Source organism: Cyanistes caeruleus, chromosome 8 (genome assembly GCF_971803275.1).
Source record: "Cyanistes caeruleus chromosome 8, bCyaCae1.hap1.1, whole genome shotgun sequence".
NCBI classification, from domain to species: Eukaryota; Metazoa; Chordata; class Aves; order Passeriformes; family Paridae; genus Cyanistes; species Cyanistes caeruleus.
The window spans coordinates 29,353,433-29,380,892 of record NC_141708.1 but is presented as its reverse complement, the minus strand read 5'-3'; the positions used below and the strand labels follow the sequence as shown (position 1 = coordinate 29,380,892).

At 38.8% G+C, this 27,460-nt stretch overlaps 1 protein-coding gene across 13 annotated transcripts in view; it reads left to right on the top strand.

Moving 5' to 3' along the window:
- The window catches only part of ANK3 (ankyrin 3), a 350,276-nt gene that overhangs the window by 77,310 nt on the left and 245,506 nt on the right, over nucleotides 1-27,460 (top strand). Inside the window, exon 1 of one of the 13 annotated variants that reach the window (XM_086899745.1) lies at nucleotides 16,853-16,911. The exons of the other annotated variants lie outside the window; for them this stretch is intronic. Coding sequence (XP_086755871.1) covers nucleotides 16,909-16,911 — 3 coding nt within the window. The 5' untranslated portion in view covers nucleotides 16,853-16,908. Of the gene's footprint in view, nucleotides 1-16,852; nucleotides 16,912-27,460 lie in introns of those variants that run through there. 13 annotated transcript variants of the gene reach the window in all.

Genomic DNA, 27,460 nt, shown 5'->3' with positions numbered 1-27,460 from the left:
TAACAACAGTGAGTTTACACTCAGCTGGTGGCTCATCCGGTGAGGATTTACATTTTTGACTGATCTCCAGCACTTCCATTGCGTCCCAGGGACAGGGGTGTGCATCTGAGGCACTGCAGGCTCCAATCAGAGGTGGTAACTAAAGTACACAACTCAGTTGCTCTTTCCAGGTGTTATATTTTTAGTATATTCCAATGGTTTGTCAAATGCCTAAATAGTGCTTAGTGAGTTATGGTAGTTTTGGGGAATTATGTGAGTCATGTACTTGCACGTCTGTGTTTAGAATTGCTGTGTATTCATTCTGTCTCATAAGAGTTCTTCATAACTTTTCTAAATGATTATTTAACTAAGCCCCAAGTAGCTTTTAATTTAAAACGTTTTGTAACTCTAAGAGGAATTTAAGGACAGGAATCCATTTTGGTTGACTATGACAACTTTGTGTTGATTATTGCTAGAAAATGTATGCATCTCCTCCCTGCTGAACAAATGATTGGCATGTCACTAATTTTAAGTAATTCAAATAATTACAGCAAGCAAATCTATTCAGTAGAGTGATCCATTGCCAGGATAAGCATTAGCACTAATGGCTATCTCAGCAAAATCTTGTGTAGCAGACAGTACAAAATGGCAGTGTTGGCAGCCTTTTTTGTGATGAATTATATTGTGAGAAATGAGGTCTGCATGCTCATGGAGAAGCAAGAAAGGTACGTTCTATTTCAGTTGAATTCCTTGACAGTAGGAATCAAACTGCAGGTATATAAAAAAAATATCTCTAACTGTGGAACGTATTAGCTGGACCTCAGTAATCCCTTATGGAAATGTGCAGACCTGTGTAGGGCCCCGGTGCTGGAGGCAAGTTGTGGCCGGAGGGGCTTGGCATTGGTCCGAGGCCACAGCATGGGATCTGTAGCATGCAAATGTTCACATCTCCTGGAACAGCCAGGAAGTCTGATGGTGTGTCCCTGGGGTTTGTTTCCCTCCTCTGACATGACACCAAGAGGATGATCCTGAATGATCTTTTCTGTGCTTTGTAGCAGGGGACTCTTGTACAGCTACTCCTGTATGTCCTCACATTGGCTAACTTTAGTACAGCCGAAGAACTGTAAATGAAAAATAGAGCAGGGTTTTTTTTAGGAATTTGAAGTATATTAGGGGAATGTACAGATGGAAGCCTGGTCCCTTTGACAGGGTGGTATCAGCAAAATAATTCGTGTGAGCTGCCAGAAAGATGCAAGCTGGAGGATGTGATTGAAGCCTCACCTTCCAGAGTGAGCTTAAAGGAGTATGTTCACCATAGAATATAAACACAGCAGTTACCATTCTTATCTGCTCAACTTGCTCTATATTGAAAACTTACCATAAAGCTTGAAAAGAATAACTGAAAAAAACCTACTTGTGTAGTCATTGTAATTTATCTATTTGTTTGTTTTGGCTACTAGCTGTTGATTATTTATGTAGATTTCAAGTACAAGAACTTTGGGGAAATACAATTTCAGTATAATACCTAAATATAGACAAGTGTTTTTGCTAGAATTAATAGCTACCAAAATAAATTCTCATTGCACACAAATACAAAATACCTGTGATGTGTGGTGGAATGCAAGATCTATAATGCTCAGAGTAGTATATATCTTGTTTATTAAGATATCTCTATAGTGAGAAGGCTTTATTGTGCAAAGAAACCATGTTACACAAGTCTTAGCTTTCTCTCTCCCTTTGCTCTGTATATATATTGTAAAAAGAGGACATTTCCTTTAGGTTTTGATTATTATTTTTCAGCTGTTTGAAATTTGTCACCAAATTACAAATTATGTGTTACAGAAATGGAGAAAAATGTTCTCAGATATAAATGCCCTAGCTAACAGACACAGACAGGCTATCTGGTTACTATGGTGAGAGCTGCCTGTAGCAAATCAGTCTGTGTTGTTCAGACAGACTTTTTTTTAATTTCCTGGGATTGCTTATGAGCTGTAATATTAATCTATTTGTATCCTCTTTCAGCACTTCCTTTGCTTTGCGGTGTAAGCCCCTTAATATAGATTGACTGGAGAAGAGCAGCTTTGCCCTCCTTGCTGCCTGTTTGAGGTGCCCAGTGTGACTGGAGAGCGGGAGAGGATGACCTAATGTGTCGCAGGCAGGAAGCAGAGCTGATTAGTGTGCCTTGAGAGATGCCAGTGCAGGGTGTGACTGGGGTGTTATAAATCTGCTGAGGAACATTTGCTTCTCTGAAATAGATGACCACAGAAACATGTATAGGACAAAAAAAAAATCTGAGCACATATTCATCAATGTTTGGTTGCCTATTGGTATGAGCACATAATTCCTTCCACATAACGCAATAGAGATTCTTCATTCTATTCTGGATTCCCTAAGTCAGAAGAAATCTCTCCCCACATCCTTCCCCTCACAATGCTGAAATGTTTTTCACAAAACGGAGTATTTGCTACAACAGATCTCAGAGGGAGCCCACCTCAAACCAGTGCTGAAATTCTGTATTTAGTCCACAGTCTGCTGATTCAGGATACAGATTTGAAGCTTTTGTCTGGTGGCTGGAAGATGTGGGGGTTCACATCCCTTCATGGAGAGGAAAATGAGAAATGAGTACTTGTCTTTCTCAAATCCACACAAGTAGGACATGGAGCTGTAAGGCCAAAGGCAGATAAGGCAACAAGAGCATGTCAGTGTGGCATGATTTTTATTTTTCCAGCTGAGTTACTTGTCAAATTCGAAATGCATCTGTAATAAGGCTGAAACAGCTTTTTCAAATAAAGTTGCTGTATATTGGATAAATAGTTGCATAAATTATTTCTGATGACACGGTGTATATATGGCATTATTGCCTCTGTGGAAATAAGCATATTAGTATTACTGAATTAATATTATTAAAATCTGTTCTTCTGAATGCATCCATCACACCACTTTCTTGATTTTACTTTTTAGCAAATTCACCATAGGAGCGTTTTATTTTAGTTGCCAAATGCAGTAATGATAGCAAAAGCAGCTAACACCAAAGTGAAAAAGTGACTTGCTTATTTGTTGACTAAGAGCTTAAATATCACAGATTTGAATGAGCTAGCTTGCCATCTTGAATCGCCTGGCACAAATCTGTATTTGCAAGATTGGACTGTCAGAGGTGATAGGGCACAGAAATGGAAATATGGCAGATTTCCTAGGAGAACAGAGGAAGGAAAATTGACAGCAGAACAGAACACAGGAAGTCTTAAGTAGCAGGGCATAGACAGGGTTTGAGAATCAGGGGAATACAGGAGTGACAAGAGGGCTCTGATCAGCAAAGAGGAAGCTTAGATGATGTGGTAGCAATAAAAACAGTCCAGTTTGCAATCAAAACAGAGAGGCGAAGCAGTGGGCAGCACAAACCAAGGTTTATAAATGATTAACAGATTTTCATCCCATCTACCTTAATGTGAAATATAGGATGCTGCTTGCTACCTTACTGGGTAGTACACATCATGCCTAGGATTTACTGATTAGTGTTCAGCATTAAGTGTCCTTCTTTTAGTTCTGGCTTGCCTGTGGAATTTTTACTCATTAGTTGTGGGGGGGAAAAACTGGAGTGCGGGTTCTTGGTGGGTACTTGAGAAACACAAAGAGTTCGGCTGCGCCCGGGGGGAGGTGGGGCAGGAAAATTGGAGGCCAGGGACAGTACTCCTTGTTTTACTGCAAATCACAAATAGAGCTGGGAATAAACCCAAGAAGGATCAATGTGTAGTCTTGTGCTGTAACTTCTGAACCACTTTCATACACAATATAACCAGCCAGCAGTGATGCTTCATGATTGGCCGCTTGAAAAGTAGTACACAATATTGTAAGTGATGTTTTTCAGAGCTTGTAATGAAATTGTTTCCTGTATTGGAGATCTTAGTCCAATGTTTTTAATGCAGTTTACTGACCTGAAGGTAAACTGGTAAAATGTAAAAGATTTTTCCAGAGTGGTTAGTCTTTAATAACGTTGCAAGAGTATACTCTGAAAGTAGTTGATTGTGTATTTGTACTCTAGCAAGAATATGTTTTAGCAGTAGCAAACCCCTTCTAATTTTGATGTCGTGTTTTGATCCAGTGAAGTCTGCAATAAACAGGCTGAGGTGGGTAAGTGAAAGTGTTGACGGAGTGGAAAGAAAGCTGGTCAAAGGGATTTCTGGCTGTTAGCTAACTGCAGCAACACAGAGTGAGACCAGCCAGGAAAACCTTTCAAGCACTGATGTGTTTCATAGCATGAGCTATCAAAGACTGACACCATCTCAGGATCAGCAGCCAAGAAAAGCTGCTGCATGTGCTCAGGGTGTTTTTAGTTACCTTGCTATATCCCTGCGATGGCAGGTTAATACTTGAATTCATACTGCCTGTTTTTGTCTTTGTTGTCATCACTTGTGGGTTCCACCATTTGTAAGACAGTGACACTGATGGGATTAAACCTGGATGTTAGTTATCTCCACTCACTGACATCTCAAAAATCAATCTAGAAATGCTAGAGGATGACTTTTTCAGAGGGGAAGAAAAACGAAAAATGTGCCACTCCTTGATTTATTCAGCACACTCCTTCCCTTTGCATTTTCTCTTTGACTTTCAGTGGAATTTTTAAGGATAACTGAGGTAGTTACTCTTAGAACTCCTTTATCCATGAGTTTGAATTTATGTAAATAGGGGCTTACAACTGGAAACTTCTGCATGAAATCACTCATGATAAGTCATCAGTGCTTGTTTTGTCCTTTTTAAGACTCTGCATCATGTATCTGCCATTGAGTTTTATACTGGAAGTATGGGAGAAGCATAGCTGATGGTAAACACGTTTGTCTGATGAGCTAAATCAATGGCATCCACTTAAACTGGCACAGATGTGCTAATCAGCATGGGTTGCTGTAGATTTTGCAGATTTTATGTATGGTTTTGAAGCTTTTTATGTGACTAATACATATGTATTTTCTTATTTAAAAGAATTGGGTATATTAACACTGGAAACACTTTTGAAATGACTGGCTTTCTCTGCAGATGTGTAAGTGTGGAAATATGGGAGAGGATGGAAAGTAATTTTGTTCTCTCTGACTGATAATTTGTCAGATGCTAAGGCTTCAAAGAAGACCCTGCTCACTGGAAGCAGATCTGCTGCTCTCTCTTGATGTGAAGAGCATTTATTGTGAAAACTTTCACACTATGTTGTTCTGTATGCCATGAACTTGATATAGGGAGAAATGTACTTGATTAATACTTGGCAATGTTTATGTATTCAGTAACAATTTGCCCATCCTCTCATTCTCTGCCTCACTTGTTCTGTTCATAGCTCTCCAGTATTGCACACAATTTCAAAGAAGTCTTAATGTAACACCTCTCTTCCTTCAATGTAAAGGTATTGTTTTTCACTACTGTCCCTAGAAGAGGTTTGAGACCTTAAATAGCAACTCGGCCTCTTTCTTCATTGCCGTGTCTCAGAGTGTGCCTGCCGTTCAGTCTGAGAGGCAGGCATTTTGGGTGCAGGAAGCTAATCTTAGTCTTCTTGTTTAGGGAAAGTGGCTCTTTTCTTGAGCCACATGTGGCTTTGGAGCAGTCCCCAAATGGCTGATGAACCAGAACTCAAAAGCACATGGTGCTGTAGGCGTGAAGGCTGCTGAGGAACAGTAATTATCAAGTCTGAGCTGCAGACCTCACTGGGGCTCTCTGAGACACTGGTGTGAGGTGGAGAGGGATGGCAGGGCAGCTGGTGCTGTTTTGCTGTCAGCAGAAGTGGCTGCCTGCCCAAAGGTGCTTCCTGCTCTTATGTCGGTTAGCTTTGGAAGAACACAGCTGTTTGCAGTCACTTATTCCATAAACTGAGCTGGACAGTGCAAGCAGAATTTCAAGAATATTCAGGGTTAGAGACACGCTTCCCCCCAAACTCAATTCCACTATATTCCTGTGTAGTTACTGGGTTTGGGGCTCCATCTTCTCCAGAAGATGGGAGGTCCTGTGATATTTAGTCAGGTATGTAGTTTTCTGCTGGTGTTTCTGACATGGGTTTGTTAAAGATCAACCTAACTCACAAATGTTCTCCCTCTGTTGGTTCTACAAGCCACTAGGATTTGGGAATGGCTTTCTCCATCTTTGCTGTGCAGTAGAGTGAGGAGAGATAAGGGATTTGCAGTCACATAGAAGAAGGGCTATGTTCCTGCCTGAGAAGGAAATGAAAGCATTTTTGTATCCACTTTCAGTATGAGGAGATGACAGGCAGAGAGAGAATGAAGACTTCCAGCTATCACTGGCAGATGTTCCTAATAGAGAGGAGGAACATTTCCATTTTGTGTTCCAGTTAATTTTCAATCATGTCCAGGCAAAATGAAGGAAGCTCAGAGAGGGTGCAACAGTGAAAAAGCAATTGATGACAATCTGGGAAATTGAAAAATCCAGTTCAGTTTTTCTTACCAGTTACAGCTGAAACTGTTTAATTTAAAAAAGAAAGAAAACATAGTTCTGACTTATCACTTCAATTACTTTTGCATTATTTCAGTTGATTTTAAAGCTGAGTGAAAAGGGAGGGGGCGTGGGACATTATCTCTGTTTACTGCACAGAAACTCTTAGTTCTCTTAATGTGTTTAAATAAGCAATTACACTGCAGGGAAGGAATATAATGGTTTAATGCAAGATGTCTTAGAGCTCCTTCAGTCTTTTCCTTTGTCTCTTGTGAGGAGATAAATTGCTGTTTTCTTTGCAGGAGGCATTCAGCCAGCCAAAACATACTAATTATTTGTTGTCTTGGTTATCTTTTGCATACATGCCACTCACTGGACAGTCATTGTGAAATATTAAATGCCAATGCAGGATAGTTGTAGGATGCTTTTGGGGGGAAAGGATTGGTGTGCTTATACTGAGAAAACAGTCAAGAAAGGGCAGTCTGAAAAATAACAGCCTTCAGTTTCAGTTGCTGTTTTGAGATACTGAAGAGCCTGAGCTGAGAAATTCCTGTGTAGTAAAGTATAATTGTAAGTTTGTTTTTAATAGTAGTAAAGAATCTACTGTTACCCTCAGAGGCCTTTTATGCTGCATTCTGCATGAGGTAAGGACCTGGTCTTTGTCTTCAACGTTTTTACCATCTAAATGATAAGAAATTGGGGAGCAAATTATGTGTTTAGGGAGAACATAACAACCATGATGGTTCCATTTTGTCTCTAAACCTTACTGTTTAAATACTTCTCTTTTGTACAGAAGGCACAAATTTGGAAGAAAGAAGGCACCTGTTAGGATTGAGGCAGTAATAATAGTAACAAAAAAAACCAAACCTGTCTATGGAGCTCCCAGGGGTCAGGAGGAGCAAATGGTCAACCAGCTGCTGGAGGAACTTGGAGCTCAGTGTAAAGTGAGCATGGTAGCACAGGTACTATCCTGGTGTTTTGAAAGGCTGAGAGCAGTTCTGTTTCATCCAAAAGGCTGAGGGTCTTTGAAGGGAATCTGGAGGATGAAGATGCTCACTAGATATTTTTATTTTTTCTTCTGATTTCTTATGCAGTTTCTAGGCAAATGCAGGCTCCTGCTTACCCAACAGACCTTGACCTTATGTCCAGAGCGCCTGGAGAAGCTCTAACCTCTCTGACAACAGTGAGGATGGAAATAAATGGGAGACAGAAACTTTGCCCATATTGTCATTGCTCTAGCTTTTCATATGAAATCTTACATTACCCCTAGCTGAATTGCATCCTGGCTATAAGCTGAAAAGCAAGCTGTTTCACAAGCTGTGATCAGTGAACCAGTCGCTATTAGGAAAATGGAAGTTCTTAAAGCAGTGACACTTGTTTCCTGTAAATAATTGGAGCTGACTGCTGCAGTGGTATCCTGGTGTTTGTGTTTCTATGCAAGTCTTTTGCCAGGGCATTCTAGAAGCAACACAGGCTAGGTTTGGTACATATAGCCGTACTCCTTGAACATGCTGTAGAGTTTCCCAAATAGTCTTTGCAACTTTTCAAAGAACAGTGTGACAAGGGGGACTGAATCTGTTGGCTTAATGATTTTTCTCAACTTTCACTATCTTCCTGTTCTTCCACTCTGAATTTTTTAGGATTCTGTGTATGTGTGTCTGCACAGAGTGGGGTAGGCAGCTCTGTTCAGTCTAACCTGGCTGCTGAAGTTGTAGTGTGGAAGTTCTGCAGCTATGTTGGTGAAGTGTTGCACCTGGAAACCTTGTGTGACTTTTAACCGTAACTTTCTGTTCCACAATATCTTCTACCACTGATTTCAAACCATGCTTTTTGGCATTTTTTTTTTCTCAAAGCTGCCTGGTACGTGAAGGTGATGTGCCCTTTCTTCAGGTAGAGAACACTTGATTTGTGCAGAGTTCTTAACGGACTCACTCAAAAGAAAAACAATTGCCAGTGGCACTGCACTGTCATGTGTAGTGTGTCACCTTTTATGAATAGTGCCAATAATATGAAACTCACCTGCAGAATGTTTGTATTGCTGAACTTGAATTGCTTGCTGCTCTTGGATGAAAAAAACAAAAAACATGAGTAACAGTCTAAGTAACTTGGAGAAAGAAACTAGATAACCTAGCTGAGAGCTGAGAGATGGAAGCATGTTAATCTCCATGGAACCAATAATAGCAAAAAAGTTTTGATACCAAAAAAAATCTACAGTGCTTTTCTCACATGTGGGAATGTACATCATACTTGAAAATAGGAGACCTAGTTGTTTTTCACAGTGAGTTGCAAACTTTTGCAAACAAACTAGTTTGTTTTTAAAGGACTTTTTTGGCAAAGTAATAGTAAAGGTGCTCCAAGTGACAGAAATTAAAATCCCAGTAAATTGCAAAGTAAATTTTCCAGAATTGTATTTTTCATTGCTGTGTATTCTGCTTTTAATAATAGTAAAGGTCAGTTCTCTGAAAAACTCTTTAGCAGGCTTGGTTTTGGTATTTTCCCCACAAGTCTTCCCAAAGCAACTTCCAGTATCCTCATGTAATACTCTTGTGTAGGTCATCAATATTGCACATTACCCTCCTGAGTTTCCTACAGCATCGGAATAAATGCGTGCTTTCCTGTAGTGTGTGAATCCAGGTAACCATGGCAAAATACAGTCAATAAATGAGTTGCCTTGCTCTGGGTGTGCTGCCCAATTGCCTTTGTGCATTTGACAATAGCACAAAAGCACAAGTTCTTTATTACTTCATAACCTCTCAGCAGGACTGTTGGTGTGAATAAATATTCAGAGCTGAGTTTACCTTTTGGGGAACATTTAGCAGGAAGATTCATATAAAATCAGGTACAGAGATGTCCAAGTCTAATTTTGTGGGATTCTTATATTGCTGACTGCCTGAATTCAGCCTGCACTTTATGTCTGATGCCTTTGTATTAGAAATTTCTGAGATGGGTACAGCAACAACCTAGGCTGCAGCTGGTTTCAGATATTAGGGATAATACCTGGCAAATACTACTGTCTCTTCCTGGGTCTTTAAAGCACACTTAACTTACCCAAATTCATAAATTCATAGCATACAGAGCTAGGAAGAAACATAGTGATTAAACTTTTCAACAGCGTGAGGCAGAGAAATTCACTCTGATTTCTTTAGTCAGCTCTAGAATTTGTAATTTGTAGTTCAACAGAAGTATGTTTCTTCTAGAAGGGTGACTGATTTTGATTTTAAAATTCCGAAAGTATGCGTTATACTTTTTAATCAATCTCTTCCAAATAATGCCCTTAAGTGTCTCTTGGGGGGGTGGGTTTCGTATTTTCTGGCATTACTGTTACCGCTACACTGTAATACATTTTTTTTTAAATTTTTTTTTTATTGTTTGCTGTTTAATGAGGTTGATTTGTTATTTATTGAAATAATTGTGGGATATATAACACTTGTGAATGCCAGTTCCATGAGATGAAATTTGGTACTTCTGGATGAAGTGCCAAGAGTTGACTGGATGCCAAATAAGGTACACTACTTCATAGAAAACAATGTCTGTGTGGTGTTGAAAGAGTATTTCTTTTCATGAAATAAATATTGGATTAAAAAGTCTTACAGTTGGTTTTTGGGTTTTTTTTCCAGCTGTGGAATTTGCTGGAAATGTACCGAAAGCAATAGGAATTATTTTAGTGAAGAAAACATTAGAACTACTATAGAGGTACTTACTGTTTTTTCTGACAAAACAAATAAGAGAGAAAGTGTAGGAGGGAAAACTTTGACAAATGTGCAAAATTTATTCTTTTCATCAAATTTTGGGCTGTGTTTTCTATCAGCCTTCTCAGGTAAGTATTACTGACAGTTCGTGCAGCATTTGCCTGCAATTTTTGGAGAGTCCTTGATAATTCTTGCAATGTGTTTTCAGTCATTGCCTTTTCAAACTATACCTAAGAGTTGCGTAGTGAAAAGACATCAGGCTTGCTCAGGGACCTTTTGGGATTCAGGCCATATATGCAGGGATCATATGGAAAATCTGATTCCACACACAGCTCTCTCTTCATTCTTTCCATTTAATACAACCCTCACAACTGCCTCCTTTTCATTTTTTTTTTTTCCAAAATTCTGACCTAAAAATTCCCAACCAAGAGCAAAGAAAAGAGGGACTGTGCATGGGGGATATATGTGATATGGTTAGATGATGAATTTCTGCTAAAATGAAAATTAATACTCACTATGTCAGAGATTTCACTGTGAAAAATGTTTTCATTTTTCCCAATTTCTCATAGTTTCAGCTTGTCACAAGCTTGCATAAACTGAAGTTGGAGCCATTTGCAATTGCTGAAAAATTAAAGCTCCAGGAGATAAGCACTACATTGGTTTTGTTTGTGGTCCTTCACAGGATTTTGGGTAGAAAAGTATTTCATTTTAGTCAAAGAGTAAGGTAAGGCACTTCCCTGCCCTTGTTGCTTACTGTGAATTAGAATGAGTGCATTTTCCTCTAGAAAAGCATTTGCTGACTTTTTTTTTCCCCCCTGCTAATGGAATCATAAATGGAGTGAGTTTCTGTTTTCAGGAATTACTTAGGGTTTTCTCTGGTTTTGTTGGTTTTGGATTCTTTGTTTTGTTGTTGTCAGGGGTCATTTTGTTGGGTTTTTGAGGCTTTTTGCCTTTACCATGACTGCAGCACTCATGATCCGCCTCTCGTCCAGAAGGATAAAGTATGTCATGTTTTATTAATGGAGCCTTTGAGTTTTTTCTTGGCTCTATATAAACATGTTCATATGTGATTCAAAATAATATATAAACTAGATATATGTTTTGGTTGCAGCTTATCTTAACTGTTAAACAGCATGAGACCAATTAACTGTGGATGGAATTTCTTATTGAAAGAGCTGCCTTGGTCATTTTCGGTTTAATTGCTTGTATCAGATCACAACACAGTGGTTTAGAGATTCTTTTTTGGGTTCCAGCTCTTGTGGTCAGGAGTGATTTACGTGACCCCCAAGTTACTTTGATGAGGTGAATAGTGTTCATGTTCTGTAGATAACCCTGCTCCTTAAAGAATAATGGATTTTTCTTTTCAAGGAAAAGCAAGCCTTCCTCTACTGACAGAAATAGTTTCAAAAACTATCATGGACCATTTTAAACATTAAAGGTTTGGGGGGTGGGGAGATTGTGTCTTGAAGTCTTCTAGACATCCCTTTTTTCTCAACAGTCTTTGTTAACTGTGAATTGCAGGGCATGGAAAATGGTGCCTGAAAGGTGAAATATATCCTTTTATAAATTTTGAAATATAAACGGAGCAAAGGGACACTTCACAATATTAGTGTTCACTTTTGTGTAGACAAAACCTTCTCATATTTGTTTCTTGACTGACCGCAGGCAGTAAAAACCAGAATCATACTGTGTTGATGTTATAAAATCAGAAGGAGTGAACAGAAGGAAACCTAAATTATTTGGTAGAGATCAGATCCCAAATCTACTTAATGAGTCAACAGTTTTGTACATTTTTATTAAAGCCTGTGACAAATTTTATGTGAGTCTCAGTGCTTCAAGGCATTCTTACAGCTTGCCCTGCCAGAGGAACCCCCAGGCTCGTGGGGAAGCAGGAGCTGGTGCACAGGGACATGAGTTCATTGGCTGTTGGTGAGATCAAGACCAGTGGGTCTGAGATGTCTGGAGCCTTAGCTGAAGTGCTGACGAAAACCTCTATCAATGCTTTCCCTGCACACCAGAGAAGCTCATAGTCCTTTTTCAGACCATTTGGTTTAGACACAAGGTGTGGAATTATTGGTTCGCTGACGAGATTTTTACTGTGTGTTTAGTGCAATAATTCCTTTCAGTTTCCTATTTAATGTGTACAAGAGAATTTTATTTCTTTTTTTAAATAAAGATAACCTTTTAGAAGCAGAAAGTAACAATATCACCTGGAAAACAGAATTTAGGACATCAGGGTTACAATGTTAGAGCTGAGGAAAACTGATGCATAGTTTGATTGCTCATGTATGGACTGGGGACTGGTGATGTGTTCCCCTAAAATGTATATCTAGTTTTAATTTTCTGTATTAGATTTTTTTCTTGTTCCAGAGAATATCACATCTATTTTTGCTAGCATCTATTTATCTTGCCAAAAGTCCCGATTTTCAGAACCCTGCACGCTTTCAGAGAGGTGCCATGCCATTGGCATCATTTTGACTTCTGGGTGCCACACCTAAATGGAACTGGAAGTTGTGCTGGTCCTTCACTGAGCATTGATGAGTGATACTTTCTCACTTGACAGGACTTTTTCATGCTGCCTTTACATTCTATTAAAAAATTTTCCTCACATCCTTCCTACCTCATATCCTACCCTAGGCCGTAGAAACTGTTTACTATAGGTTCAAATCCTGTATTTGTTTTGCATTCATACTTGTCCTCCTGGATTTCCTCCTATTTTGGTGCTTTCTTTATTCTTACCTGTATTCTGACTAGTGCTATTCTTCTTTCTACTCTTTAAATAATTGTGCTTTCCTTATGCAGGTGTAGCTTTTCTTGCCTTCTTAATATCACCTCCCTATAAAATAGAGGGTTGCTCTTAAGTGGAGGGGAAGAAAGTAATGCCTTCCTACTTCACACTGTTCCTCTGCTAACCTTGAGTGTGCTCTGGGAAGTCTTCCGTTTCCTTTCCTTCTCCCATCGTCTCTTGGCTTGGCTTTTCATACTGCGGAGTTCTAAAATCTGTCACTATCTGTTCACTTCCACTGATGTAAATTTGGCTTATGCTATGGTTTTCTCTTGGCTGGGTTTGTTCAAAGCTCATCCCTCTTCCGTCAGCTCTGACTACCCTATTTCCCTCAGACTTGTGTTTGGCATGTGTTTTTGTCATGCTTCTCTTTCAATCTCTGTATTTCCATGTGAAATTAATATTCTGTGTAATGATTTCTAAGAGTTTTGACCAGGTCAGATATGGCTTTCATTCCATTCACTGCACTTTCAGATGATGCAGTATCTTTTATTCTGCTTTTCACACCTTTACCAATTTTAGCATAGATCTCCTGCATAATTTTTAGCTGATTAGGTTTTGCTTCTTTTCCTCTTAATCTTGCCTGGCTGTGGTTCAGAACAGGGGCCAGTTCTTCTGGTGGTTCTCTCATCTCCTTTACAGAACTCATTCAGGCAGGTGGAAGCATATGACAAGCTTGGAATAATTTTTCACTCTCTTCTTGCTATCAAAATCTGGTCCCTGAAAAACAAATAAAAATTCTTGGGCTGTCTCTTGTGGGAAGTCTGCTCATTTATCCAGTGGTAACTTGTTTGCAGCTGAAGAAATAACCTTAGCTCTTGGTTTTTATAATTCCCTACTAGCAATGAAGCCCTGGAATTGCAACAGTTGTACATAACTTCATTAGTAGTCCCTTCAGTGAGAAATGTCTGTTCAAAAAATTGCTCCTTGAATTAATGAGTACATTTTCTTCTGTCCTTTACATCTTTTGGCAATGGTCAATATCACTGCATGTTTGGTTTGTGGAGTTTTTTTTACCTAAAAATAATGCTCTGGTTTCTTCAGTGAGCAAAAATTTGATAGCAAAGAACAACTTCCCATTCCTATTTGTGGGCTGGTCACAGGCACTTGGTCTTAAACAGTGGAGCCAAGTTGTGCTGTAATTTCTTTAGGTAACTGCTTTTCTCTCCAGTCCAGTTACAAATTGCAAAGATGATTTTGGTTTCTGTACTTCAGCCTTCCTTGCTGGCATTGCCTTCTCTAAGGGGCATAGGGAATGTATGTACACCTTGTCATTTCCTTAGCAATTGCTATTGGTTGTAAGGACTTGCATCAAATCTGTTACTCTTGTAGAGAAATATCTGTAAAATTGCTACCACCTTGTGCACCTGAGGCCAAGCTTTTAAATCCTTTAGTCATTGCTTTTGTATGATCTCTTCAAAGTCAATGGGCACTGGCTGCTCCCATTCCTTTCAACTTGCCCAGGCCCTTTATGGGATCAAGAGCTGAGGAAGCTTTCAGATGAGACGCTAAACATAGATTAACTCTGGTGTATTGACCCCAGACTACAAACAGATGGTAGTTTTCATGCAAAGGGAGGAAATCACCTCATGAGATGTTTGTTGCCTCATCAGCTGAGTTGCTGCTTGTTCATGAATGAACGTAACTCATTTATTCACACAAAGATAAGCCTCCAAATGCTCAGCACTTCCATCTCAGAATAGTAAAAAACCAGAGTATATCTACTCAGACTGGATCCCCAGCTTTGCAGCTGAATATTATAAAGCAATTTAATTCCAAATACACTGCCTCTATTCAGGCTGTGCACCGTGTTGGTAGAGGTTGAACGTGATAATCCGACAGGTCACTTTGGCTGTGTGTGTGACACAATACGTCATTATGCACACATTATCAGAAAGATCTCTGCAAGTTATCTCAGAATGCCACTGAAAAGTAGATTGGATTGAGTTTGGGTTTGAGTGATGTTTGTGGGCTGTGCCTGATACTTGGGCCAGCTCATGTACACCTTTATTTTTGTTTTCATCATGTCAACTGCATATAATGAGTCCCTTTTGAACCACACATCTTTGTAACTAATTAAAAAGATAAACAGTATGTTCCTAGTTCTGGTAAAACTCTGTACTTAGCTTAAACAAGACATTGCAAGACATTTTTTCTACAGTGAAACCTTTATAGGCTTGAAAAGCTGTTTCAAGTTTTAAAATTGAACTATGTCTTTATTTAAGTAAAAACTATTTAATTGTGTACAGTTGTGCCATGTGTTACATATAGTTGAAGAATATCAAGTTGGAAGGGAACCTCAAGGTTCATTTGGTCTAACCTAACAGGAACAAAGCATGTACTTTGTGTCTCTTTGTAAAGGTGTCTATATGACTGATGTGTTTACTTATGCATTTCTTAAGTATTTTCTCTGTTAAGAGATTGCAGGAGGGTTTAAGATTAATTTTGACCTTGATTATGACATTGGTATTAGTGGCATACAATTTTCTTATGTTTTGGTTGTGCTTGCTTTGTTAGGGAATCTATGCATAGTGTTATCTAACACATGCACTTCTGTGTTTGAGTAACTTAGGGAATGCCTTTTCCTAAAAGCACCCATATTTTATACTGAAATATGTTTTAAAATTAATATGATTTGTCAGTATTAATCTTAATTATTTTCTAGAAATCTTTCCTAGAAGATGATTAATTTTATCTGTAAAATATTATGAAGCTATATCTTAGTTTCCTATGTATTTGTATGAATAAGCCTGCTATGTAGATAAAAGATAATAATTACTTTGTAATACTAATGCTTTTTTTATTAAAGAAAATACCTTGTTTTTTTACCAATGAGTTACAAAGAAAAATGCAGAAGAAATTAAAACTTATATTTAATGAGCATGAATGATTAATTGTTATTCTTAGAGTGATGCAGTTAAATAATATATGAAGTGGTTATTCAGAGCAGCTGACAGCAAATTGCTCTTTCTAGGATTTTGTTTGGTATTTATTGTTTTACTATATAAAATACGTGGGTGACCTACATTTAGTAAATTTATGCTTGTATTGTAGGCTAAGCAGAAATAACTAATCATATTAAGTCACTATAATAAATCTTTATAATAGATGCGAATAAATTCTCATTTTCTCTGCTGCTTGAGGAGCCCAAATGAATACCTTGTACTACTGAGAAGTCAGTGTGAACACTCCACTGTTGTTAAAATTTTCCTTGTAAAATGGATAATTTTTGAAGCCTTTTAAAAATCATTTATTCAGTTTTTTTGTCATAACTGGTGCACGAATCAGGTTGCTATTCCCACATCTGTGGCTGTAGTATGTTGAGAAGGAATGCACGCTCTTTTGAGCACCCTGCCCTTGTAGGATGTAGATTTTCTTGCTCGGTGAACGTTAGAAGTGCAAACTGCTTTGAGACTGAAATCGGGAGTGGGGTTTACTGCTTCTATTTGTAGCTCCTTTGAGCAGCCAGTTGCCAAGGAGATCACTGGCAAAACCCCAGCAACTCCCTGTACGACGTTAGCCTATAAAGCAAGTGCTGCAACCGATCCAGTGACAATCATTAGACACTTCCTGAGAAAACACCCTGGAGGTTTTAGGAGGGTTTATATTTCCACCACCTGTTTAATTGTCACATCTGCTCTTCAGCAAACAGAAAGGGAAATGCTTATGATCTCTGGATAAATATATTATTTGTTGCTTTTCCCAATATAACCAATCAAAGTCTATTAAAACCATTTCTATATCTGTTTAAAAAACCCATTTCTCTGCCTGCCTCGTGTAATCCTTCTTTGTGTCAGAGATAATTACCAGCCATCTAATAAGATTAGCCAACTAGTGTGATTAGTGAGATCAAACCCTGTCCTTTTCCTTTTGCAGGTAAGTGAATGTGGCATTCAGCATCCCTATCTACATTATTATCACTTTCTTTGGCTCTTATTTCTGATGCCGATTTATGGAGTGAAAACAATAAAGGCAATTGGAGAATACTGACATGCAGGTACTGTGGATGCTGTTGAAGTGTATATTCTGAGAGAGATGGTAAGTGGGATGTTTTCCATCTTAACCTACATCATGATAGTGTTTTGATTATTTGCTGCTGACATGTAGCAGCAGCCTGTTGTGCTCTTGGAAACCAGCTCTCAGTGGCGTTGCTGGAAGGAGGAAAAAAATGGAAGATGTTTTGTTGGATTGGCAGATACCAGTTTTCTGTTGATTTGTTTTCTCCTGCATCACAGGGGGTTTGGATGTACTGTCTCTGAAAAGTTATTAGCATTTTCCTTTGGGTTTGGATGTTTCAGCTTCGAAACTAGATACCATGTGGGGAGATGTGCCAGGGTGGTGTAATTAACCAGAGATGATCAAAATGGAAAGAGAACGATGCATCCAGAAATGGACATCATGTTCCCTGCTGAAAATTATGGCAGTTTTTAACTGAGCATGTATCAAAAAATATTCTTAGACTGCTCAGAGGCTTAGTAATTAAATCTAATTTGAACAAGATAATTGCATTACTTTTTATAAATTAGAAATTAGTCAGGTTTTACAGGTATACTTTAATTGTGCTTCAGGAGATGCAAAATGCTAGGGAGATTTTTGGTGGAATGGAAATGTACCAATGTCAACTGGTATTTGAAGGAAAAATAAAGGAATGAGCTGTTCATCTCAGTGTTAAGGCAGATGATGTTCCAAGTGAGCTCAGTATTTTGCTGCGTTTCTAGAGAAGGCAATCATTTATTTTGCTATCTACATCAGGCTATATTCACAGCCTGACATGTGAATGCCTTTGATCAGGTCTACTTAAATCCTAATAAATGAGGGCTGTTACCAGGATGGTATTTTAAATGCCATGTTTTACATTAAGTATCTCTGGAAGCAGTGATATTGAATGAGTGCCTTTAAAAGCTAATGTCCCCTTTAAAGGTCCCTACTTTGCTCAGGGGGATTCTAAGGAGTTTCAGAGGGACAAACTACTCCATCTCTAGGGATAAAATTTCCTAGTCCCTCTTTGACTTGCAGAGGCCAGTCTGCCCACTACTGTGATTCTTCCTCCACAGTCCAGTGCAGTGGCTAATGGGGAGTTTTCCTGGGATCTTCAGGAGGTTGAAAGGAACTCCTGCAATGCTGATACATCAGTGTCTGCCACAATATTGTGTAGCCTCAGCAGTCACAACTGCACAAACCCTTATTTCTACCAATTAACTGAGAAGAAGTTTATCTCTTGAATGAGAAATCTGATGATGGGAAGAGTCAGTGAATTGTGCAGCACTGAGCTGCTAGTTAATTTAGTGCAACTGTTTTCTGATTAAACAGTTCATTCTGGGAGACAGCCAAAATGATTTCCTACCCTTAGAGCATAAAACCCTATGAATTCTTTGTGAATGAATTTCATCACTTGTTGTTTCATCTTCTGTCATCTTTAACATACGGTAAAATAGTTGAAAACCTGTTTACAACATTAGTTTGAATTACTTACATAACCATTTTCCACAGTCATTATGGGAGATAAAATACCAGAGTTTCAAATACAATATAAAATAGATTTGTAAAAAAAAAAAAAAGAAAAAAAGTAGAGGAACTAAATACCTGGGTTCATTGTCCCTGAATTCCTTACTGCAATTCTTATGGGATAATTATTTGTTCATAAGCCTTTTGTTTTACAGAATGTTTTTTCTATTGTCAATACATGTGTGTGTGTATATATGTATGGATATATTTGCATAATATAGTCTTTTCTGTACAAATGTGTGTTTTAAACCATCCCCTAGGATATAAATGAAATAATATTTATAGTTTTGGAATACTTAATCATATCATCTGCATCTGTTGAATAGGTGGTTTACATTATGTGGCAGGCCTCAGTATTCACTATTATAATCTCTCCTTGTTTAAAACTAGTATGATTCACAAAATACTATAAAATGTTTAGGGCTTTGTTTTTAGTACATGTACAAGTCATGTCTGTTGCAGGATTATGAGAATAGTTAAGATTTAGAGATTGTAAAAATTAATTTTTTCACTTTTGTAAAGCTACCTTGGTTTTTGTTTTTTTTTTTCTGGTGCTTGGATTTTTATCAATTATTTATTATTTTGAGGGTGAGTGAAAGAAACAAGAGACCCCAAATATAGTTAGGGGCAATATCTCTCCTCCCCTCTCCTGTAATGTGTCCTGTAATGTTCCTGTAATGTGACAGGAACTTGTGTAGTTGTCCTTTGATGTGTACATCAAGCCAAGGGAAGGGTTTGTAATGGAGCATGAGCTGTGAGGCTGTCAAGTGTGACATCCAGCTGGAAACACTTGATGGAGTAAAACAATTTGAGGGTGTGTGTGGGAAGAAAACTAGCTGGCTTTATCAACAGGAACATGACTGATGTACTGAAAAAAGAGAGAGAAGCAAGTGGAGGAGATGGTGGAGGCTGTGGTGAGGTCCAGTATGGCAGGGCAACTTTGTTCTTGGGCATCACCAGCCAACCACCAGTTTGGCCAAGTTGATATGGCTGGTTCACAGCTTGCAGACATTTGTACCTTGGTATTTGTATTTCAGTAACTTACACTGATGAGCATCTCTGGCTTATCTGCCCAGCTGTTACATTAGAAATTTGGGTTGTCACCAGTCACTGCTCCCTGCTTTTCTTACAAGGACATGGCCAAGTGGCAAATCCCTGGAACCAAAACTGATAAATATATTGAGTATTTTCCAGATGTATTCATTAGTTACCTCTAGAACAGTGTTCAAAATTCTGGGAATAAGTCTTCTGATAATCTGCTCTGGTCATGGTAATTTGGTACACAGCTTTGCTTTATGACGATATATGTAAATTCGCTTGAAATACATCTTAGTACTAAATAAATAATCAGACTAGATTTGAAATTAGCCAATATTCATTCTTTTTGGCTTGTTTTGTGCTTGTAAAACATACTAATTTATTGGCTTACCATTAATTTTTATAACAGCATGAGTTTAGTAGAAGCTACTATTTGCATGTAAGAATTGTAAATGAGCACTTATTTTTAAGGCTCTGCCTGCTCTTTATCTCTGTCCATTTTCTGTTCTTATGTATGCAAAGTTCTATTTGTGAATGACTGATAACTGTGTACTGAATGCCCATTAATATGTGCATCAGAAGTGACATATTTATTTGGAAGTCTGTTTTATAAGGATTCTTATTTGATAACATGCACATACACACAGACTACAGTTGTTGGTAGAATAAAACCCTGAGAAGCTGTCATCAATTAACATGTAAAAACTGTGGTTGTATTATCTTGATTTGTGGTTAGGATTTTTGGTTGGTTGGTTCCCCCCACCCCCTGCAAAAAAAGTCTAATTTGGCCATTTATATCATGTGTTGTATCAACTCCATAGCTAATTTCCAGTGAAATTGGGAAGATTCTTTTGATGATGAACGTTCTTTTGATTGTTGCTGAATGTGAGCACTGTCTGCCTCCAGAGTGGAAACTTCACTGAGGTCACCTGTTTCCTAGCTGAGATTTTTGGTGGTGTAGCATGTGAATTACTGTGACTGTGTGGTCATACATGTCCTTTAAGGCTAGGCTGATATTTTGTGTGACTCATTATTTTTCTCTTTTGTTATTTCCAATTTGGAGCTCCAGAACAAAATTTGCAGACTGAGAACCAGACTCTGCAGATGCTGATCTTTCAAGGATAAATGAATAAATCAGTAGTTAAATTTCATTCTAGAAAAATAGCACACAGCTCTCTCTAGGTGTAAATGGCTGGTTAGGTAATTTGCAAGTACTCCATTTAGCTGAATTTCACTCTAATCTTATTTTTGAAAGCATCTCTGCAGTTGGTTATTTCATGATTCTTTTCAACTATATTAATGGTATTTCCATATAAAATCACCATTATTTATGATTGTGTATCATAAATATAATATTGTATCATAGCTACTAGTTTATGTCCTTGCTATTTCATTAGAGGGATGCTCATACTAAAAATGGGCACCCTATCCTCTTGTTTTTTGTAGGGTAAAAGCAGGAGCCAATTCAGGATGTTTTCCAGTAAACTTCTAGCCTTCAGTAAAAATACTGGCAAATTCTTGTTTGGGAATCACGTGGGTGTTTGCTAAAGTTGTTGAGGTGGGAAAATCTCAGCTATAAACTTAACGTAATGATTATATGACTTGTATATTCTCAGCAACTTGTGTGTGTGTATTCTGCTTATTTGGGTGATAATCATAAAAATAGAAAAGTAGATCTAAAGAAAAAGTGATTTATTTTTTTTTTAGAGATAGGACTACCTTTATCCACCCAAGTGGCAAAACCCTTCTAGTCTTACCCTTTAGCCCTATGAGAGTGGGGACTGGATGAGGTGAGGGCTTTGCTTTGTAGGTTGGGGACTGGGGTGTGAAGTTCAGGGCAAGGCTTGGGAGTCACATTAATCTGATTTTTGCCCCTGAGACTCTATCTAATTTAAGTTTTACCCCTCATTTCCAAGGCACAGTGTTAATGGCTTCCTTGCTGTAAGGAAAAGTGGGACTGAAAACACATTTCAGGGCAGGAGAATTAACACTCAGTCTCCGCTTTTAGCTGGAAAGGCAGTGCATTATGTGTGCTTATGCTCTGTCATGCTCACTGTTCTAGGCTTACAGCCCTGTCCCAAGGTGTGCACTCAGGATGTGCCCTGGTGGATTCCTCACAGAGGAAGAGAATCCAGCTTTGTGGCCCTGCAGGGACTCCCTCTCAGTGCTTTAGGAAATCCTGTCAGTTCATGTGGAATGTGTGAAGAGCAATCAGCTACAGTACTGGCGACAATTATGACTCTCACCCTGTTTTTGTGGAATTTAGCCTCACCTTTAACTTTTTAATTAATGCAGTTCTTGTCTCAGTACCATATCAAACCATCTCAACTTCGTGATTTTACTTGGTGTAGGACACTGGCAATGGATTGATTTTTAATTAGCACAACTACAGGCTACAACTGGTTTTGTCTTTTCTTCCATAATTTCTAACTGTGAGAAGAATTTAATTTTATAATGGTGTCATAGCATTTTCCATGGTGGTGACATAGAAACACAATAATTTTAAAATGAAATGTGCATTTGCATTTAGGTAATATTGGTAGAAAATAGACTCTGTGGCTAATACAATTTTGTATTGATTTTACACCGTCTAATCTTGTTTGCAATTCAGTGGAGGAGGCATATTCTTAGAGATGTTTTATTTTTAGTATTACAGTGGTTTGTATGAATTATTGTTATTCCAGTAATATGCTTTAGCTTAGCTAGAAAAATATAAGTTCAAGAAATTTTTCCTTTAAGGCACTGTTTTCATGACAGCACTAATTCTCAATTTTTGCTAGAAAGTAAGAGCAGCAAAACATGAGAATCAATAGCCATGGAAGAGGCATAATCACCTTTACTGACCTCTTACCAAGAGGAAGTCCTTTACAAGAAGATGCTGCATATATGCTTGTTGTTGGCTATGCTTTTGGGCTACTGAAATTAATCTCCTGGTCAGACATGGGGGAAAACTCTAAAGGAAGAAGCCATACAGTGTTCAGACTGATGTGACAGTGTTGTGGCTACTACTAAAGTTGTAATGGACAAGATGTACAGTGAGGTTTGGATGGCTCTCATACAGGACAGAAGGTTTATGCAAAGCTAGAAGGAACACTGTGTTTTCTGAAATTTCCTCAGCTTTGGGAATGAGTTAGAAATGCTGAAAAAGGTTCATTCTCAAACAGGTGCAAATGCAATGAATGTGAAAATAGCCCTTTTGCCAAGAAGTTGCAGTGCAATGAATCTTTACTTGAAGGGATCAATGTTTATGAATGCTGAGGCTTAAATCCTTCCAAAATAATACTGCTGGGCTTCCCAGGGTGTTGACAAGTTGATTTGTGCTTTTCATCATAAGTTGTACAGCTTTCCTTTGATGAGGGAAGGCCACTGAACTTTTAAACCTGACATGGAAAGATGTCTAAGGTTAAAGACTAGATGAGCAGCAGTTCACAGTAGAAAGTGAGAAGGAAGGCAAGGGTAAGAGGACCATCTATTATCATTGCAAAATCTGTAGTTCAGCACCTCTTGTTGGAAAATAGGTGCAGCATTTTTACAAAAGACTAAGAAAACCAGTCAAAGATTGTTGTATTTAACCTGTCTTGATTTCTCTACAAAGTAGAACCTAACAGTTGTACATATGGCTGGTTAAATGGCAACAAAATCATATAAAGTCTTAACTTTCATTTGAAGTTTCAAGTGAGTGTTCACTACATGGTTTGGTAAACCATTTTGTCAAAGAAATGACTGTTATAAATTGCTGTTATAGTTTTGCCTGGTATGTATGATCTGAATTGAGACATTTACAACGTGTATCATTAATGGAAATTATACAAAGACTTTTTACTGTCTTCTGTGCTTTATTACTCTGTGTATGTGTTGGAAAGGTTGCTCTTCAGGGAAAAAGAACAAGGGAAATTTAAATATTCACCACCTCAGAGGTATTACCTTATTCAAATATCCACTTTTGCTTTAAATATTCAGCTAATTCCTTCCCTGTTTTTATCGTGCTGAAGAAGGTCTGTTTATTGGCAGGATTTAGCTTTATTATTTTCCTTCTCTAGAGCTTCAGGTCTCCTCTGTGACTATGATTTCACAAAGAGCTTTTCTCACTCTTAAAAACACTCTTCTATTTCAGAAAGCAGAATTCCTCCCTCAGAGATGCCATTGTGCTCCATTTGTGCTCAGAAAAGATGTGAAAAATCTGAGGTACAAATGGCATATGCTGCTTGCCTTTGAAAAGGCATGGATTCAGAATGGATCAAGGCAGAAATTATTCTCATCTGTCTTTAATGGCTCTCCCAAAAGTGCCTGAAGTGGTGGGGGTGGGTGGGCAGTGTACCCTTTTTCCCACCTTGGCCTCCTTCCTTTATTCCCAGCTCCCGCCTCTCCCTGCTCCTGCTGGGCTTTTCTCTCTGCCTCTGCTCCTCTAAGGCACCTCCTGTGTTGTCAGGGGTTTGAGGGGCTCAGGGGATGAGGGTTGGAATGCTGCAGAACCTGCTGGAATCACCTGGAATAGCCATCCCCTCCTGAGGCAGCCCTCACGTCTCCTCGCAGAGACTCTGCTGCCGTCCCTGGGCACAGATGCCCTCTCCATCTGGAAGAGAAGTCAGCTCTCTTTGCACAGGATCCCCCACAGCGCTGCCTGGAGTGAGGTTTATTAAATATGTGGCTCCAGGGCGGCGAGGCTGCAGCATGGGCAAGGGCAGCCCCTCGAGCAGGGCCGTGCCAGCAGCCACCATCAGGCTCAGCAAGCACAAGGTGCAGGCAGCGCAAACCTGATCTGTTTTTTGCGGCGTACCAGCAACGTGGTGCTACCTCACAGCTTCGTTTCAGGTCTGATGGGTGTAACTGAGCTTCACGGCTCTGTGGCCACTGTGCTGCTGTCCTGTGCGAGCAGTACCCCGAGCCATGCTGCTTGTTGTACGTGGTCCCTATGGCAGCATCTCCCACAGGAGTTATCCCTGCACTTTGCCTGAGAGCAACAGCAGGAGGTTCAGGAAATGTTTGAGTTTAAAATCAGTACAAGTTTGGTGCAGGCAGTGGATCAAAGATAACTCTATAGCAGTTGAGAAGCTGTCCTAGGATTTTATTCTTCCCTTTGGTATTGCATGAAGTTACATTTTAAGCCCATTCCACTGTGCTTGTCATGACGCTTTTCTTGCTCGCACTCTCACAGTTTAGACTGAAAAGTATCTGCAGAAGAAAGCTCCTTGTCAACCAAACTTAGCAGATCCCTCTTGCATATGCACACAGGGGATGAGAAGACCCCAGGGTTGCTTTCATTCCAGTCCATACTAAGTTTCAGATGTAAATATATTTCAAGTATCTCCACCATATGTGTGTATGTTCCTGTATATGTGTTTCAGCTGTAACTTCAGGTGCTGTGCTGCACACAATAGGCTGTGTAGCTGCCTCCCTTTGTCACATTCTGTAACGCACTCTCTGTAACACAAATCTGCCGTGTGTGACTCACCCGCTTGTTATTGGCAGAAAGATGGACAAGCTCATTTGCTGTGGAACTGCAAAACTAAATACAGCCTGGGCTTTGCCTATTGTAGTTTCTACCGTTTAGGTGGCTGGGTGGGACATTCCCTTTGTGACCTTAAGGGGCATAGAGAATACACAAAGCTTTCTGCATTTCTTCTTAATCCTTACTGCTAAGGATGCCAGCACATGTTGCTTCGTGCAGCCTGGCTTTAAAGCTATTCTTGTCTGCATCTCTCAGCAAAAACAATCAGTCTAACAGGACAAGTTAATTGGGTCAGGATGATCCACTCTTAAAATTTGCCAGCAGATCAGAGGCAACGTCCTTTATTTAGCCTGTAGAACATAACTCCATGTAATTCCTGGGCTTGAGTGGCTTAGACAAAGCACCTTAATTATTGCAGGCAAATAAACTGAAAAAGAATCAACAAAGCAATGTTTGTTAGAGCATGTGAATGTGGCCTGAGTTAGTTAATCGAGGCAGTGAAACAACATTTCACTGATTATCACCTCCCTTTGAAAGTACAAATAATTTGGATATAACTTTAACGTAGGTAATTAGGTGCAGACATTTTAGGCTATACTTTAAAAACCTATTCAGTTTAGTGTTCTTTTTCCCCACAGTGTCCTGGAGTTGTGAGATGGGCTGAATCATAGTCTTCATTTAAGCCAGGGCATTTTAATAAAGATATGTGCGTTATTTGTAATTTGACATGAAAGCAGATATTTCTGTATGTATATTTGATTTGTGTTTTGCTGTGATCTGATTTAGAGGTTTTACTTTCATTGTACATTTACCACTACTCTCAATCCAATCTGACAGTTTACAAATGCTGAACTCTGATGTCTTTGTGCCAACTGGAACTGGGTGACTGCAGTTCTTTGCCAGCAAGGCTTGGTTTGAGTGGCTCCGAGGTAATTCTATATTTCTGAGCCCTGAGGTTTTATCACCTTTTGATGCAGTAGAAAAACATTGTGGTTCTTAGAAGAAAAAAAAAACAAAAAAAAGAAAGTGGATTTCTGTATTTCTAGTTGCTCCATGTAAGTTTATTGTGGAGAGTTCTGTACATAATTGCTATGCTGTATTTCTAACTCCTTAATTCTCTGCAAACTATCCTATAGTTGATTTCTTCTGCATGGTTTTGAGAGAGAGGGTGGTTTCTAATATTTTATTATCTAATATTGTAACTGTCCAACTTAAAAAGAAGTCCTAGAAAAATGTCAGCCGAGATCTGGAAATCTGAATAATGTAATTATATAATGATTCTTCTGTGACCAAAAGAGTCAAGAAGAAAATTGCTAAAACATTGTCGTGCTGGTTTTCTGTGGTACTCCTTTGAAAATGGAATTATTGTAACACCTTGTATTATCTTTAGACTGGGCACTGTGCATCCTGATTGGGAGCTATGTATAGCAGTGACCTCACTCACCACAAAAATGTAACAACTGCTATTACTTTGCGTGGCACTGAACATGTTAACCTCAAGCAAGGAGGGAAGAAGATTTTTAATCTTTAACATTAATGAAAAAACTTAAATGAAACTTCAGTGAATGTGTATAAAAAATAATTTGGATTTTCCTAAGCTTGAATTTATCTTGGCTACTGAAACTGGCATTCAGGTATTGTGGGATCACAGATGGTCAGGACCTTGTCTTGTGTTTAATTTAAAGCTGCAGCAGGATAGCTGTGTTAACATTGCACTGAGGAATTGCTTCAGCACCGACTTGCTCTGTTTTCCCGAGTACCCAGGTGTTCCTCCAGGCCACACCCAAGAACTAATCCAGCAGGGGGAACAGGATCACAGCACTGCAGTACTATGCTGTTAAACGTCTTTGACCAATCATTATTTTTGGCTTTCGAGTACTGCTATGTCTTAACTCTTCAGCCTCTCTGTTCCCAATTCAGTCATTCTGGATGAGTATGTTATTTCTAAATAAATCATTATGAAATAAGTTTTCATTATAAAAACCAGCCTCACCATATGTATGAACTGTTGAAGAGGGAAAAAAAAAAAAAAAAACCCACCCAAAAAAACCCCCAAAAACTGAGGTCACTCTCTGACATTATCATGACTCATTCCTGCTTAACATTTTGATTGTACTGTGGCTATTGTATTTGCAGATTCTGACAAATAAAGTAGACCCTGATGTATAGCAATGAGTCACAGAGGAAACACCTAATGCTTTCAATACATGTCTGAAAACTGCAGTCTTCGGAACACTGATGTAAAGAAACTTCTGTAATTTGTATTTTTGGAGGCCAGTGTTACACTATTATGATTATTAAATGTGTTTTGTTAAGGACTCATGAAGATACGTTTTCAGGACTGTAATGTTGTCTAATGTGCTTTGTAGCAGGGACAGTAACTTCAAACTACTTCAGTTATAGGGTTGTTTACTACAACTTTATACAGGACAAAACTAAAGGAAGTATGCTTGTCACAGTGGGATTTCAGAAGTTCTTTCTCTCTTCCTCCAGTCAGTAGGATTTGGTTGTGGAGCAGACAGTTCTGCTGGTGTTTTTGCTGCTCTTCAGTTGCTGTACACTACTGCTTTACAGAAGTTGCTTGTTCAGCTCACA